The sequence below is a fragment of the Maniola jurtina genome, chromosome 3, assembly GCF_905333055.1.
Source record: "Maniola jurtina chromosome 3, ilManJurt1.1, whole genome shotgun sequence".
Classification (NCBI taxonomy): domain Eukaryota; kingdom Metazoa; phylum Arthropoda; class Insecta; order Lepidoptera; family Nymphalidae; genus Maniola; species Maniola jurtina.
Genome location: NC_060031.1, coordinates 14,305,634 through 14,322,876, shown reverse-complemented (window position 1 = coordinate 14,322,876; position 17,243 = coordinate 14,305,634). Strand labels below are relative to the sequence as shown.

Sequence of the window (17,243 nt, the reverse complement as noted above, 5' to 3'; positions counted from 1 at the left end):
GTTTAGCACGGTGGGCGCTATGTCCGAAGAATTTTAATAACAACTTTGCACTTTAATTACTTCGAAAAACGTTGCTTGATGCCGAATTCTTGGAGTTCTTGGATCTTAAAATTCGTGCTAAAATAGTGTTGGGCACCATAATGGAAGTTCATACATAAATTATATTTATGCTCGTAACGAACAAAATGTGACGAAGAACTCTACAGTAGCTTTATAGCTATGAAAGGAAAACTTCGAGTATTTATTTAAAACTGGTGTCTTTTGGCAATCATGTAAATCATTGACAGCACAAAAACGGTCCAATGGGCTGACAAAGTAAAGTCGCCCGCAAAGCCCGCCAATCGTGAGAATTTCTGGATTTTTAATCGATTTAGTTACTATGAATTAATTTTTTTGCCCATGCCACGTCCACATCCAGTAGACTCAATGGACGACCAAGACTTTTGCACATGTATTACCTTGCTATTTTTACAATTGTAGTGAGTTTTGTAGACTGAATAAAAAAAATTATTCGCAGGAATGTATCGACGGTTGCGTGGATGAATCAGTAGCTAACATCAGATGCGAGTTCAGCTTGATGTGGCGTGACCACAAAACCTGCGTGCCGATAAAAGACTGTACTTGCTACAATGAGGGACAGATTGTTAAGGTTTGACCACATTTTTCTATAACTTTATAATTGACTAGATGATATTTTAGTTTATAAAAATTCAGTACGAACTCTTTGATTCGATTCGATACTCTCTTTGATTGACTATTGATATATCCATCTCTAGGATGAAAATTGACTCTGTACTAAGGAAATGATGCCAACGACTTCGTCCATGTGAATTTAGGTTTTTTTAAATCCCATGGGGACTATTTGATTCTCCGGGACCAAAAGAAATCTCTTCTCCTTACCAATTTCTCTTAACCAAATTTCATGAAAATCGATTAAACGGATGGGTCGCAAAAAGCTGGCAGATAGACAAACAGACAGACAGACATATTCGCATTTAAAATAGGAAGTGCTAATGCCATTGATTAAAAATGATATTTTCACTGACTGCATGATATGATAACAACTTTTTGCAAACTCATTTTCAAAAATTAATCCCGCACGCTTATTCAACCGCGCTCATACAATTTTTTTTACGTGTAAATTTTATCAAAACATTATTTTTTAGCCGGGCGGTGTAGTGGTAGAAGACTGCACGAAATGCCAATGTCTGGACAACGAGTTGCACTGCGACTCAAGCCAATGCGTTTCCACGCTCAAACCCATCACCGGCTCCCCGATTTCACAAGTCAAAGTCACTGAAACCACCCTCACTACTGTAAATGAAACAGTTGCCACTACTAAAATCCCTGACCTTTTCGTTGCTAAACCACCTACTACTATTACTTCTACAACATATTATACAACTATCGCCCCTATTATTACTTCACCTCCTACAACTCCTACGATTCCTACAACGCCTACAACGGTAGTCCCAGAAAAGCCTAGAACGCATGAAGAAACGACTGTAATAATAATACAGACTACGGAATCGCCGCCACCGGAATGCAACCCTTCAATGTAAGTCTAATAATGCACTTTTATATTTTTTTCGCGGTTTTAAAAGTTTTTGAAACATAATATTCTGTTTTCACATAGTAAGTAATTATAAACCACCTACTACTATAAATTCTACAACATTTATTTAGACGAGAGTAATGTCAGGACTGCCTCGGTACTACTTTGTGACTGTGGTTAAGAATGATTGCAGAGAATTGTATTGACAGTGATGGAGCAGGAAGGTGGTGGAAACTGGCACACATTTCATATGTTGGAGTTGATTTAAATTTTTATTTAACAGTGGTTTTTACTAGTAAGAAAGGAAGAAAACACATTTACAGTAGCCGACAGAAAATATTATATATCAACCTTTAGAAAAGGATTTCTGCTTCATAGAGCGTTGTCGTTGTCTTTCATACCTCGTTTGACTCATCACTCGTCACTCATGTGACGTTTTGTCGGTCTCATCGAAAGAGACAACGCTCTACGCAACCGCTATCTCTTTCTAAAGGTCGATATACAATATTGTATGTTGTTGGTGTCATAGACAAAATATAGTCGTATAAATGTAGCTTTTTTTAACACCACCCCGAATGGATGTACTAACAACCGATGAACTGATGTTGACCGTTGTAGATGTCTTATACAGTGGACCCCCGGTAATCCGACAAACATTTTGCAGGACATTGTCGGAGAAAAAGTTTACAAACAGATTTCAGGTTATGTTAATAAAAATATGCGATCTAAATAAGGGATGTAACGGGACCGCTAAGGTACACGTTACATAGTAAATTCAATAATAATAGACATGTCGGATTACAGGGGGTGCCGGATTAGACAGGGGCCGGATTACCGGGGGTCCACTGTAATTTTATACGATACAATCTGATAATATGCTACAACAGTTTAGCTTTTTCTCTACTTAAGGTACAAAAGTCTGCTATGGGGAGGAGAGCCGCTGCCAAAGGAGTCATTTTCAGCGAGTTCGTACGCAAGCCCATTGTTCGAGCCGCAGTATGCCGTGTTGAACGGACGCCCCGATACTAATGGTTAGCCTCGTTTTATCTGACTAAAAGAAGGGCATAGATTTCTGCACATGATGTGTGTGTGTGTGTGTGTTTTTTTTTTTCATATGAATAGCGAGCAAACGAGCAGGCGGGTCACCTAATGTTAAGCGATTACTGCCACCCATGAACATTTGTAGCACCAGAGGAACCGCCAATGCATGCTGGTCTTTCAGGAATTTATTGGTCCGCTCCATGGCATTTAAACGTGTCTTAGGTCTGAGCAAAGTCGTAAGTGCTCTCTATATTTATTTATTTATTTATTTTATTTATTTATTTACTATAGTACCGCCCACAGAGTTACACATTTTAATTATACATTTTGTTCCTTACTTTCTATTGCTCTTATGCAACTCCACTTACGGGCAGTCACAGCGTGCATTAACATAAACATAAGTCGTACGGTAAAATATAAAATATAATATAATAGCTAACCTAAGGACTATGAAAAAATACCTAAGTTATAAATTTTAAAAGAATACAATAAGATGAAAATTAAGTTAAAGTAAATTTAAGTTAAACTAAGCTAAATTATCTAAATCATCTAAAATACAATATACTTACGGCTAGGGATTGACACTAATTATCGTTATCCTATAGATCTCAGACTAAGAGTTGTATCGAATTTGATGACACGGCGAGACTATCGCCGCGATTCTCTCCTCCGTGGAGATGGCGAGTTGGTAATAGAGTCTCGTTTGCGCCCTTTGGGTACCAAGAAATATTGGTTGTTATTTTTTCATGTGGCCACTACCTTTGTGTTGCGGAAAAACAAAAAATAATATAATATTTTCCAGCTGGGTCGTGGAGCCCCGCGAAAGACGATAAGAATCCGTACATCCAAGTGGAGTTTCCCCGCAAGGAACCGATATACGGGGTACAGATGCAGGGCAGCCCCTTGTTTGACGAGTACGTCGAGAGCTACGAGATGATGTACGGTGATGATGGCAACGTCTTCTCTCCTGTCAAGAGCCCTGATGGACAAACTAAGGCATGTTATTGTGTTTATTTTCATATTTTTATTTTTAAGGATTCATGAATAGATTTGTGAAAGTCTAGTCCTGAGACATGTATTTCTTTATTTAAAAAAATAAAAAAAAAATGAAAAAAGATTCCGACGAATTGAGAACCTCCTCTTTATTGAATAATAATAATAATAATAATAATAATCTTTATTGTTTCCCCATAAAAAATTACAACAAGAAATTAGGTTAAGCCACTGATGCCTAAAATAAGTTGTACACTTGTGTTATAGGCATCAGGGCTCTCCCCTTACAGAATTTAAGATTATGTTATGGTGAAGTTTAATATATACCTACATATATACATACTAGATGACCTCTCTCGGAAATAGACTAATATAGTACCTATAATGTATGTCTGCTATCTGTGTGTGTATGTGTGTATATGAGAGAGGGTGTGTAAGATACAATAGTGTGAAAAGTTTCGAGGGTATTTAGATGAAATCTATAACTTCAGTTTGTATAAGTTATTTAAAAGTGGTAAGTAAATTTTCGGTGTCTTCATAAGATAATTTATGTAAGTATGAAATTAGTGTTTTTTTGCAATTAGTTCTATTTAGTGGGTAGATATGTGTCAATGCATTAACTTTATTATATATATGAGGCCCCTGGAAGCAGTAAAATTTTTCAATGAAAGCTGTTTTTAATTTATGTGGTATGCTTGCTACTTTATGTATTCTACGATTGTTTAGATGAGAAGCGTCATACGTTAGTTCACTATGCTGTTTCAATAATATACTCAATATGAACAACTTTCTTACTGAAAGAACTTCACAATCTTTATAAAGCAAAAATGTTGGGTACCGAAACGGGCGAAAAGTGGACACCTTTAAAATTGTGCGTTGACCAACTTCAGCTTTCATTAAGATTGTTTTAGACGCTCCTCCCCAAGACGATATACAGTATGTAATTACAGATTGGCACAAGGCTAAATATATAGATTTTAATATTTTAGGTTCAACTACATGCCTAAGATTTTTGAAAATAATTTGAAAAAGTCGGTTAATAACTGAAAACCATACAAATCATAGATGTAACTTACAATATTACAGACTTTTATAAAAACTTGTAACTTGTGTTGATAGATCAGTCAGTCAGAACAAGTCTTTTTATATTATGTATAAATAACAAACAATAAGTAGAGCTTCTTACGAATAATTCGGAGGAGGAAGAGCGGGGACCCTGAGATACAGGTTTTGCAAACTTAATTCAGGGCCCCCAGCACAATTTGTAAATAGACCAATTTAGGAACAAGTAAATCATTTAATTCCGATTAAACTATAATTTTATTCCAGATATTCCGTGGGCCAGTGGACAACACGCATGTAATGAAGCAAATGATCGAGCCGCCGATCGAAGCGAAGTTCGTGCGGATCAAGCCGCTGAGCTGGCACAGCGAGATCAGTGTTCGCTTCGAGATCATCGGCTGCGAGGAAGTCTCCACCACCCCCACTGAAACCACTGTTACCACTACTGAAACCACCACTATTGGCACTACGGTGGGACTTACCACGGTAAACAAACAAGATATTATAATATAATATTTGTGTAATAGTATAATTTTTGTGTTGTCAGTGAGTTCGCAGAGATCAGATTTTTTAGAAAATGAACGATCATTTTCGGTGTCGTCTACCAAAAGACGTCTAACGAACATAAGTCTACCCTACTGGCAAAGCCGTGCCGCCAAGCGATTTAGCGTTCCGGTACGATGCCGTGTAGAAACCAAAGGAGTATGGGTGTAATGAAAAATGTCATACTCCTTCCAGGTTAGCCCGCTTCCATCTTAGACTGCATCATCACTTACCACCAGGTGAGATTACAGTCAAGGGCTAACTTGTATCTAAAAAAAGTCTCTTGTAGGAACTTCTACTTTTTTATGGCTTAGTTAACAATTTGTAGGTGTTAGGAATTAGGAATGTATGAATAAAATGTTTCTCTAACAATTTTCATGTCAGATTTTTGATAAGTTCTCAATTTTTTTTTCAATGCAGTGTGGGTCATGTATTTTAATGTTAAACATACAACATTCAAAAAAAGGGCACGTATGTTTGATTGTAGTAATGCTGAGTTTTCTCAAACAATAATCCTAGAGTTTTTCCAGCCGGAGCGCATGCAATGCACAGAACCCTTAGGCGTTGGCGGCGGGCTTCCTGTGAATATGATCGAAGTCAGCTCCAATTACGACGCGATTCCCTTCCTGAGCCTTGAGGCCGAACGTGGGTGGAGGCCGCTCTACAGCACGCCAGGGGAATGGATCATGGTCAGTCAAGTTATCAAACTAACCTGGATAAATATTATTTTTACTATCGATGGTAATATAATGCACGTTTGCCAACATTCTGAACTAAATTGACGATCCTTTAAAAATCTGGAATTAAACCAGCACTTGAAATATGTTCCTATTAAATGTTTCTAATCCCCAGTTCAACTTCACATCACCACGCAACATAACCGGCATCAAAACCAAGGGCGGAGAGAAAGGCCACGTCTCCGCATACAAAATCATGTACACCAGCGACCTCAAGACCTTCAATCCAGTGTTAGACGAGACTGGCAACCCTCGCCTATTCCCCGGGAACTTCGATGCAGATAGTGTTGTGATGAACGAATTCCGACCACCCATACATGCGCAGTACCTCAAGGTTCTACCTGTGAAGTGGGATAAAAACATTGAGATGAAGGTGGAACCGATCGGCTGCTTTGAACCTTATCGTGAGTATACTGCGATTTCCCTCCAAGGTTAGGGGTTTTCAGCGATAAGGTTTGGAAGATATCAATCTCATCTCCAGCACCAAAAAACCGCAGCCTAAGATGGAGCGCGCTCTCCTAGAAATTGCCTATTCACTCTTGACTTGAAAGTACCCATATTAAAAGTGGAGGGGAAAACTGATGCCGGAAGGGCATTCCATATCCTAGCAGTTCGGATTAGAAACGACTAAGCAAACCGTTTTGTACGTGCCCGAGGAATTTCAACCACGTACGGATGCAGACCTTGACGATGCCTGGTGTCATTTGTGTCCAGCGCCTTCCAGCGAGTCGTTTGATTGCCTTTTCTGGTGTTGAATCACCATTTAAGAACTCTAAACTTATCAATATTTATTTCACCAGCCACCCCTGAGCCGCCGAAAGAGCGGGTGCCCTTCCCATGCCAGATGTGTCCGGGCGTACAGGAGGTGCTGTGCTCGTGCGCTGGCGATCGATACTACGACGGCGAGAACTGCGTGCCGCGCGACCAGTGCCCGTGTCTCGTTGGCTTCATCCCGTGAGTACACCATCAAGATCAACCCATCGCCGGCCCACTACAGAGCATTGGTCTCCTCTTAAATTGAGAAGGGTTTAGGCTATAGTCTGCTATACCCTAGCTAAGTATGGATTGGCAGACTTCACACACCTTTGAGATTATGGAGATTTCTCAGGCGTGCAGATTTCCTCACGATGTTTTCCTTCACCGTTAAGGCAAATAATATTTAATTGCTTAAAACGTACTTCCAAAAAGTTAGAGGTACGGTCAAAGGCCGTAAGTCCTCTAGCATCTTAATGTTCATATTCGCGTGGCACAGTTATGCACATGCATTTATGTGTGTGGCGTGTCTATAGAGAAAGGTCTTAAGTGCGACAGGGTTTTGATGCAATAGTTTCGCGGAATTGTTACTCGAATTCTGAGGCCGAGCGTACATGACCGGGATCATACCCCTGACCTCTCTTATAGGATGCGCACATCATAACTACGGCTCTGTATGAGAACACATTGTTCGTCATCGTTATCATTTAAACTCTTAACTAAACTTAAGATACACTCTGAAACAACTGAACCGATTTTAATAATTCTTTCACTATTAGAAATCCACTTTATTTAGAAACAATATAAGTAATTCGTCTATCACTGTTATAGATACCCGGTGGGCGCGACGTACCGCGGCGCGCGTTGTGACGAGTGTGTGTGCAAGCTGGGTGGAGTCACGGACTGCAAGCCCGCTAAAGCCTGCGAGTGCGAACCGGTGAGACCAATAATCTCCTTTCTCCTCCCTCTTTTTCGTTGGTCTTGTGGCTAACGGTGACGGATCAGTTAGTTATTATATTATTTATTTTGCTACTAGCCGATGCCCGCGACTTCGCCCGCGTTGAATCAGGTTTTTTGAAATCCCGTGGGAACTCTTTGATTTTCCGGGATAAAAAGTAGCCTATGTGCTAATCTAGGATATTATCTGTCTCCATTCTAAATTTCAGCCCAATCCGTCCAGTAGTTTTTGCGTGAAGGAGTAACAAACATACACACACACACACACACACACATACACACACACATACAAACTTTCTCCTTTATAATATTAGTGTGATTCCCAAATGAAAAGTAAAGAATAAAACCAGTCTGACTTGTCAACCGACTTCCAGTCAGCTGACTTGGGTCAACATTGCTTAACAACTGTTTTCTTAACAATCGCAATCGATTGATGTGCAATAATACTACTAGGCCACACATCTTTGGATAGATTTACTTAAGTGGATAAACTTATATTTTTATAGGATCTCGTCCCAACACTGACACCGTCCTGCGACTGTCTATGCGAGCCTTGTCAGAACGGAACCAAGATCTGCCCGTCCAGCAAACTCTGCCTGCCCCTGGAGAAATGGTGCGACGGCTTACAAGACTGTCCCGATGATGAGAAGGACTGCACCACTCTAGCGCCCGTCACTGAGACCGTGATCACCACTGTCATTCCCACTGTTGCTGCCACCAAACCCACACCCACCACCCCTGCACCCACCACTGTAGCACCCACTACCACCACTGAGAAACGTAAGTCCTAATATATTAAACACAAATAATGTTTCCACATTTGTCCTTTATAGACTTTTAAACCTTCCAACAGACAGATTAGCCCTAAACCGGTTTCATTAGAAAATGGTGATGGGAGCACTTAAACAATGCATTATGTAAACTGAGCTTTAAAACAAGGTAGTTAAGATTCATTCTACTTTGACGATAAAGTGTTTCAACGCTCGAATTGTATAGACTACTCTTCTACTACTCTTCTCTACGAAAGACTACTCTTCTAAGACAGTTGATCGTGTAAATAGTTGTGATTTAGAATGTCATTCTTCATTGATGCGTAATAAACAGTTATAACTTATTTACAATGTTTACTATTTTTTAAACCAGCACTAGAATGCCCGAAAGTGGAGTGTCCTCCAGGCTACTTTGTTCGCTACACCTCAAGCCACGACAGCTACACAAAGTCCTACACATCGGACCTGCCGCCTCCGAGACCGCGTAACTCATACCAGAGGTACTATAAGGGAGGATTCTCCAAGGGAGGTAGAGGAGGTTACGCTAAGGGAGGATTTTCGAAGACTGGCTATTCGAAAGGAGGAATATACGGTGAGTTATTTTAACAAACGAAACCGTTGAATTCCTGCTTTGTTGGGCTTTTTGTATGGCGCTGTATATTTTGTACTAGATGATGCGCGCGACTTGGGCCGCATGGACTTAGGTTTTATAAAAATCCTGTGGGAACTCTTTGATTTTCCGGGATAAAAGTAGCATATGTCCTTCCGCGGGATATAAGCTAAGTTTGTACCCATCAAAATCGGTTAGAATGTTGGGTCGTGAAAAACTAGCAGACAGACAGACACACTTTTGTATTTATAATATTAGTAGGTACTTATGGATTGTAATCAGTCGAAGTTTTGTTCAATAATTTTTAGGTCCACCAACACGGCCGCGACAAAACGAAGCGTTCCAACTGGAAAGACCAACTCTGAATATCGCTACAGCTGAGACGAAGAAAGTGTGCCCTCTGTTCAAATGTATCCCCAAACTACCCCCCATCCCTCCTAAAGGATCAACGCCGCCACCCCTTGTTTGCTCCACCCCTATTTGCCCGCCACGATATGCGCTGAAGCTGGAAAGTGTGCCAGACAGTCTCAACTTATGTCCTCAGTAAGTATTGATGGACTGACAAGTTTTTTTACACTATACTAATTTTTTTAAGCGTTAAAAATAAGTAAAAAACGCCTCTGACACTACGTCAGAGGGAGCAGCCGCCTCTTGTTATAGTGACAAGAGAATAAAAAAGTCAGGGAAGTTCTAATAAAAGGTTGAAATTTCGACGTCACTTGCCGGCAGTTATTTTTCTTTGATTTTACGTCACCATAGCCTAATATTTTACATATCGTCGATTCAGGATCAAACAGAGCTCCCTCCTATACTATATGTATAAGACATGGAGGAAACTTAAACTATTTTTATTACTTGAATCTTCTTTAAGGAAACATGACATCAATAGATTTAGAGCCTCAATAGCTCAACCGGTAAAGGAGTGGACTGAAAACCGAAAGGTCGACGGTTCAAACCCCGCCCGTTGCACTATTGTCGTACCTACTCCTAGCACAAGCCTGACGCTTAGTTGGAGAGGAAAGGGGAATATTAGTCATTTAACATGGCTAATATTCTTTTTTTTTTTTTTTTTAAAAATATATCAAAGATTAAAAAAATCATACACAGGTCCGGGCTGAACCCCGAATATTTCTCAAAAAAATAAGTTTGGATACGTGTATCGACTGCACCCCACTAATTAATAGTAAACAAAATTGAACGAAGCCATGTATGGACAGTTTCTTACTCTTTTATGATTCCTACAGATACGTTTGCGTGCCTCCGCCCGAGCGATTTGACTACTGCAACGTAACGGGCCGCACCTTCACAACTTTCGACGGCACAGAGTACAAATATGACATCTGCTTCCACACGCTAGCAAGAGAAACTCGCTCGTATGCATGGATTATATTTAGTACGTATTTTTTTTTACTAGCCACTAATGCTGAATCCTATAGGTCGCCTTATTCACAGAAAACTATGTAGAAAAATTGACCATTGTCTATGTAGACAAATTGAATTGAAATCAACCCAGTGTCTAAATTACTCCAAAAGCCGTTTAATTGTTTTTTTTTTATACTGGTTATAAGTACCAGATCATGACCCACATCATCATCATCAACGGATAAACGTTCACTACTGAACATAGGTTGCTGCCGCTGGATTCCAGCGGCTCCCTGTGCTCATTTGATATCGTCTGTCCACTTTGCCATTGCCAAAAACCGATTGCAGCGCCTTGGGACCCCAAAATCTATCGGTTTTTCGAACTATGTGCCCTGCCCATTGCCATTTCGGCTTCGTAAGCCGCTGAGCTAGTGGGTTAGTAAAATTTGTATTTTTTTTCCAGTGCGCAAGAAATGCCTCAAAGACACCTGCCAAAATCAACTAATAATTCTACAAGACGACCAACTGATCCTCATTAAGCCAAACCTGATGATAGAATACAACGACTACGAGTATACAGTGGAGCAGACCAGCAAGATCTGCTTCCAGAAGAACAGCTTCGATGTCAACCGACTCGGAAACGGAGTGTCCGTCAAATCCAGGAAATATAACTTCACTGTCTTCTACAGTCCTGATGGAGATGTCAAAGTTGGAGTAAGTATTTTTAAGGGTTTTTAGTTCTTAAAAATCGGTCAAGTGCGAGCTGGACTCGCACACGAAAGGTACCGTACCATCGTATAAGAGTTTTCAAATTTTCATTACGGCCATTTTGAAATTTTTATTTTTTGTTGTTATAGCGGAAATAGATATACCTACACGTTCTGTAACACCTTTCGACCTAGTACGGTTCATGAGATACAGCCCGCTGACAGACAGAGAGTCTTACTAATAGGTTCCCGTTGGCACCCTTCAGGTACACACCCCTAAAAACGATCAGCTGAACACACAAAATATGCAAACACATAAACATGCACACAGTCTTCTATAGAAAAGTACTCCTCAAACTTTAGATGAAGTCGGCGATTTTAATTTCATCAACCCTACAAATCGTCAAAAAAAATTGTTTAATTTATATTTCTCGATAATAATTTTCAAATTTACCGTAAATTAACAAATTAACTATCCATGATCATCAGGTACCCAAGAAATACATGGGCCATGTGGACGGTTTATGCGGTGCTTACGACGGCAAGCCATACAACGACCGTTCACTGCCCAACGGCCGACTGGCCAACAGCATCGAGCAGTTCGGTCGCTCGTGGGCCAAGCCCGGCCTGGCGCCCGATGCGTGCGAAATCAAGGTCATTCCTCCAGAGAAACAGAACCGATGCCATGACGTGTGCAAAGCTATCACGTACGTATAATCATCTCATTTTTACCCGAGATTTTGCCTGCTAATAACACCGTCATTGTCAATCCATCACCGAACCACTATTCTATCTACTAAGCGAGGTTCTCCTCTCAGAATGAGAATGGTGTAGGCTATAGTCCACCACACCGACCTAGTGCTAATTGGCAGACTTCACACGCTTTTGAGAACATTATGGAGAACTCTCAGGCATGCAGGTTTCCTCACGATTTTTTCGTAAGTACATTTAATTACTTAAAACACATATAACTCTGAAAAGATGCATGCCCGGAATCGAACACCAGACCTCTCGAATAGAAGGCCTTTAAAACTAAAAAAAAAAAAACTTATTTTAACGGGAGTAAAGATAAATTGCGCATTATAAATCTCGGCCTAAGAAAGGATTTTAAGAAATTCCACCGAAGGCAAGCTAGGACAGCTAGCCCGGCTAATCCTAGATGGCCATTAAGGCAACTAAATACCAAAAAGCCTACACACAATCTGACACATTATACTTTTGCAGCGAAGAGCCGATCGCACAATGCGCTCGAGTACTAAACCTGGATAAATGGCGAGGCATATGCTTGGAGAAAGTATGCAAGTGCGCCGAAACGGTCGTCAACGGCACGAAGATGACCGAGGAAAAGTGTCGGTGTCTGCTAATGGAGAAACTCGTGGCGGAATGTTTGGCGGCCGATAAGAACATAGACGTGGCCAGCTGGAGGATTCAGATGAATTGCGGTAAGTCGGGATTGATATAATGTACTGAAACAGTAGATTGTCAACGGCAGGAAGAGTACTAAGGAAGAATATCGGTGCTTGCTGATGGAGAAACTCGTGGCGGAATGTTTGGCGGCCGATAAGAACATAGACGTAGCCAGCTGGAGGATTCAGATGAATTGCGGTAAGTTGGGATTGATATAATGTGCTGAAACAGTCGATTGTCAACGGCACGAAGAGTACCACGGAAAAGTATCGGTGCTTGCTGATGGAGAAACTCGTGGCGGAATGTTTGGCGGCCGATAAGAACATCCGCCACGTAGCCAAAGACGTAGCAGCTGAAGGATCTAGATGAATCACGGTAAGTTGGCCATAAGAACGAAAGTCTTATTGTTACAGTTAAGCGCATATCATCCGTCCCCGTACAACCAGATTTTTCCTTGCAAAATTATAGTCAAAGTTTCAAATTGAGTAGTAATTGTTTTCAGCTGATTATAAGACCGTATCTTTGTTAATATTCTAGTTGCCGAATGTCCCCCGCCGCTGGTCCACTACGACTGCTACCGTAAACGCTGCGAGCCGACCTGCGCTCCCGTCAACAGCGGAGTGAGCTCGTGCCCCGCTGAAGATGGCCAGTGCTTCCCGGGCTGCTACTGCCCTGAGGGCACGCTGCGCAAGGGCGACCAGTGCGTTACTCCTTCCGACTGTCTAGATTGTGAGTATTGTAATCATCGTTTGTCCATAGATCTTAGCATTTATTTTTATTTTTAAACTAGCTGATGCCCGCAGCTTCGCCCGCGTGGATTTAGGGTCTGAAATCCCGTGGGAACTTTCCCGTGGGATTAAAAAAAAATTACGCAAATCGGTTCAGAAATCTCGGAGATTTCGATGTACATAGGTAGAAAAACACAACTCCCTTTTTGAAAGATGGTTAAAAAAGTAGCCTATGTTACTCCCTGGCCAATCCTCTACTTGTCTGTGAAAATCCCGTCAAAATCGGTTCAGCCGTTCCGAAGATTAGCCTTTTCAAACAGACAGACAGACAGACAGACAGATAGACAGACAGACAAAAATTTTAAAAACGTGTGATTCAGTTATGGTATCGTTCAAATAACCATATGAGCTTAATATGAGGTAGTTATTTCGAAATTACAGACAGACACTCCAATTTTATTTATTAGTATAGATGTAACAATAGCTAAAATATATTAAATAGTAAAGCTAGCCTTCTGCACTAGACGGCCAAGCTGATACTTTGCGCAAGAAATGAGGCCAGCCCTTCTGTCACCAGATGAGGCTATTAACCGCGATAAACTGTCTCGCAAAATTTTAGCACTAGTACTCCATGGATAGATCTAAGCGTAAGTTACAATAAAATTTAAAGCTAGCCCTTTGCACTTGACAATCAAGCTGATCCTTTGCGCAAAAAATGATCCAGCCCTTCTGTCACCAGATGAGGCTATTAACCGCTGTGAAAGGTCTCATGAAAAATTTCAGCACTAAGATTCCATAAGAATAAGAATAAGAAGTGTTTATTTGCTAGAATATGGTATAATATACGAGTACATTGGTCTTAAATATTATGTGGAATCTCATATTCTGCCAAGCATGGCGTGCAAAATTTATTGAATTTATTTAATGTAACAAACATGTCAAATTATTATTAATTATTGCATTCACTACATGCCCTATGCCATGGCCCTACAGAACGTTTCTTAAAAATGTCATTTCTAGCATACCTGTGCGCTCATCATTCAATTTTAGATACAAATTATTATCATCATGATCAACCCATTGCTGGCTCACGGCTAAGCACAGATCTCCCTTCAGAATAAGAAGACTTTAGGTCATAGTCTGACACGCTGGCTGGTGCATTGGCACCTTTGAGAACATTATGGAGAAATCTCAGGCATACGGGTTTCAACACGATGTTTATTATCTACTTATTCTGATTCTGAAAAGATATCTAGTCCTTTATCGCGTATGCAGGTTCGTGCACGGGTGTGGGCGCGCCTGCCAAGTACGTGACGTTTGAAGGCGACGACCTGCCCTTCCTCGGAAACTGCACCTACCTCGCCTCGCGCGACTCCAACGACACCGGCTATCACAAGTATCAGGTAAACTTACACGTAAATATTAGTTTTAAGGGACTTATAACTCTAAATAACTAAAACTGGTTGTACTTTATTTTGAATTTGTGTGTAAGGTGGAAGCGACGGGCCTGCCCGCGAAATTCAAATTTAATTTGGTTTATCGCAATTTGTAGGAAATTAGCTCTAGTATCGACTAATTTGTGAGAATAGTCGATACTAGAGCTAATCTCTTAAACTGGACCCTTTCAAGTAAAGATTTTTATATAAACCTGTGAGGGTGATACTGCCATTGTCGCAATTAAAATACCAATAAGCCTACGTTGTCGTATTAGTTTACAAATTGCGAAAAACCAAATTTAATTTGAATTTCGCGGGCAGGCCCGTCTCATGCCCCTTAATTTGTAGTAGAATTAACAAATATTTTGCATTTGAAGATTTTATGTACTTAGCCTAATAATACCTTTCTATTCGATATAGGTGTACGCCACGAATGGCCCGTGTGCTGATAATCCCAGTATGGTGTGTACTAAGGCCCTGCATCTCATTCAGGAGAAGAACTTCATCAATATCACCAAAGACCCCAACACTAAGAAGGTAAAACATAGTCTTTCTTCAGAAGTTCCAGATGCTTGAACTATTTTTGGATCTTTCGACATGCAAGAGTCAAGACACATAAATCTCGTTTCTGACCTCATTAGTCATTATTCATCTTTTATCTGATTGTGATTTGATTATAACTACATTTATCTTTTATGTAAACAAAAAAAGTTCGGTCAATTCGGTCAAACATTTTCTACCGAAAATCTTACTTTCAACAATCTTTAGTGTGGGATTTGTGTCGTTATACAGTTAACATTTTAGTGTCCATTTTTTGTTGTTATCATAGTCCTGATCTATTTTACTTAATATCTATGTGTTTTTTATTGTCCAGCTAATAGCAACAGTGAACGGCGCTCAAGTATTCAAGTACCCCCACAACGCAGGCTGGGTCACCGTGAGCTTGCTTAACGGACAAGATGTTAACGTGAACCTGCCCCAACTGCACGTCGAGGTATAATCATGACTTTATCTCAGTTTTTTACTGTGCTAAGAATCTCAATAGTGAGGAAAAGAGATTTACCATTGAAAAAAGTTGCTCAGATGCAGAAGAGGACTCTAGAATTTTTCAAAACACTGACTTAATAAAATTTAATTTTATGGACCTACCAACCTATCAAGTAGTATTCTGATCAAACAAATGTTTAAAAGCAAAATTGTCTTCGGCTTAGCACAAAAATCTTAGACACCGTTTAAGCAAACATTAAACCCCTTTAGCCCATACCACCATGTGTGTGCGTGTAAGTTTAAACCTCGTTTAATTTTTTTTTTTAAATAGACTAGCGCTTGGCTGCAATCAGACCCGCTACCAAGTGATGATGCAGCCTAAGATGGAGCGCGCTAGCCTAGAAATTGCCTATTCACTTTTGACTTGAGGGTACCCATATTAAAAATGGAAGGGAAAACCTAATGGCAAAATTGTTTTATGACCCCACAGCTGACAGTGTTGCAAGCAAAGATGGAGTTCACAGTGCAAGTGCCCTCTCAACTGTACGCCAACCGCACTCAGGGACTCTGCGGAGTTTGCGCCGGGTACCAGCAGCACCTCATCACTAGCAACGGAACCGTTGCGGAGAACTTCGACGAGGTAAATCCTTTTTTTTATTCACATACAAGTTAGCCCGTGACTTCAATCTCACCTGGTGGTAAGTGATGGTGCAGTCTTAAGATGGAAGCGGGCTAACGTGGAAGGAGTATAGCAGTTTTCATTAAACCCATTACTCTTTTGGTTTCTACATGGCATCGTACCGGAAAGCCTAATCACTTGGCGGTACGGCTTTGCCAGTAGGATGGTAACTAGCCACGGCCGAAGCTTCCCACCACACTAGTTCAGTTCAGAAGAATAGTGATAGTTCGCTGTGTCGGCATAAAGGTACAACTGCGCTCTCACTCAAGTGCCAAGAGAGCCTTGTCGGACTGTAAGTAGTGAGTGCCATAAATTGAAAGCTCTTTTTATTACTTACTATATGTTATAACAAAAAAACTTTTGACCGACTTATTTTCAAAAATGGAATCTCTCGTGTGTTTAGTTTTACTTTAAGTGCGCATAATTTTTTCCAGTACGGCAAGAGCTGGCAAGCGACTCCGGAAGTCCTCAACAAATTGGAGGTGCCTCTACAAGAGCAATGCGATGAAGCTCCCCCGCGCCCCGAGTGCGTGCTGCCGCCCATAGAACTCAACCCTTGCTACAATATCAACAATGTGGCTAAGTTTGGAGCGGTGAGTAGGTATACTAACTTTACAGGGTATTCGATAAATGCCCAACAAAGGCACCAGGCAGCCTAAAAGATTATACTCAAGACTGGCACCTAAAGTCACGAGATTTGCTGTTTTAAATAAAATTAAGTTTGCCTGCCCTTTTCTTATTACATTGGTAAGAAAAAGATGCGAATACTCTTAAATTTAGCGATCAGAACCAGTACCATCATCTTAATCTGGCAGTAGCTTTATCCTTGGATTAACGAAACTGGTGTAACAAATTAAAAATGTAGGTACCAATAGGTATTTTTATCAGATCATCAGATCAAAGATTGTTCAGTTAG

The 17,243-nt window shown here is 40.6% G+C and overlaps 1 protein-coding gene across 3 annotated transcripts in view; it reads left to right on the top strand.

The window, feature by feature from the left end:
• Positions 1 to 17,243, top strand: part of LOC123881233 (hemocytin-like) — a 52,537-nt gene that overhangs the window by 24,892 nt on the left and 10,402 nt on the right. For all 3 annotated transcript variants that reach the window (XM_045929930.1, XM_045929929.1, XM_045929931.1), the window contains 22 exons: positions 518 to 649; positions 1,167 to 1,558; positions 2,465 to 2,586; positions 3,399 to 3,592; positions 4,919 to 5,137; positions 5,725 to 5,883; positions 6,047 to 6,335; positions 6,732 to 6,885; positions 7,516 to 7,621; positions 8,148 to 8,421; positions 8,785 to 9,003; positions 9,330 to 9,564; positions 10,266 to 10,414; positions 10,847 to 11,097; positions 11,580 to 11,797; positions 12,315 to 12,532; positions 13,035 to 13,226; positions 14,501 to 14,628; positions 15,082 to 15,198; positions 15,536 to 15,655; positions 16,139 to 16,288; positions 16,762 to 16,920. In XM_045929930.1, coding sequence (XP_045785886.1) covers positions 518 to 649; positions 1,167 to 1,558; positions 2,465 to 2,586; positions 3,399 to 3,592; positions 4,919 to 5,137; positions 5,725 to 5,883; positions 6,047 to 6,335; positions 6,732 to 6,885; positions 7,516 to 7,621; positions 8,148 to 8,421; positions 8,785 to 9,003; positions 9,330 to 9,564; positions 10,266 to 10,414; positions 10,847 to 11,097; positions 11,580 to 11,797; positions 12,315 to 12,532; positions 13,035 to 13,226; positions 14,501 to 14,628; positions 15,082 to 15,198; positions 15,536 to 15,655; positions 16,139 to 16,288; positions 16,762 to 16,920 — 4,197 coding nt within the window. The remainder of the gene's footprint in view (positions 1 to 517; positions 650 to 1,166; positions 1,559 to 2,464; positions 2,587 to 3,398; positions 3,593 to 4,918; positions 5,138 to 5,724; positions 5,884 to 6,046; positions 6,336 to 6,731; positions 6,886 to 7,515; positions 7,622 to 8,147; positions 8,422 to 8,784; positions 9,004 to 9,329; positions 9,565 to 10,265; positions 10,415 to 10,846; positions 11,098 to 11,579; positions 11,798 to 12,314; positions 12,533 to 13,034; positions 13,227 to 14,500; positions 14,629 to 15,081; positions 15,199 to 15,535; positions 15,656 to 16,138; positions 16,289 to 16,761; positions 16,921 to 17,243) is intronic.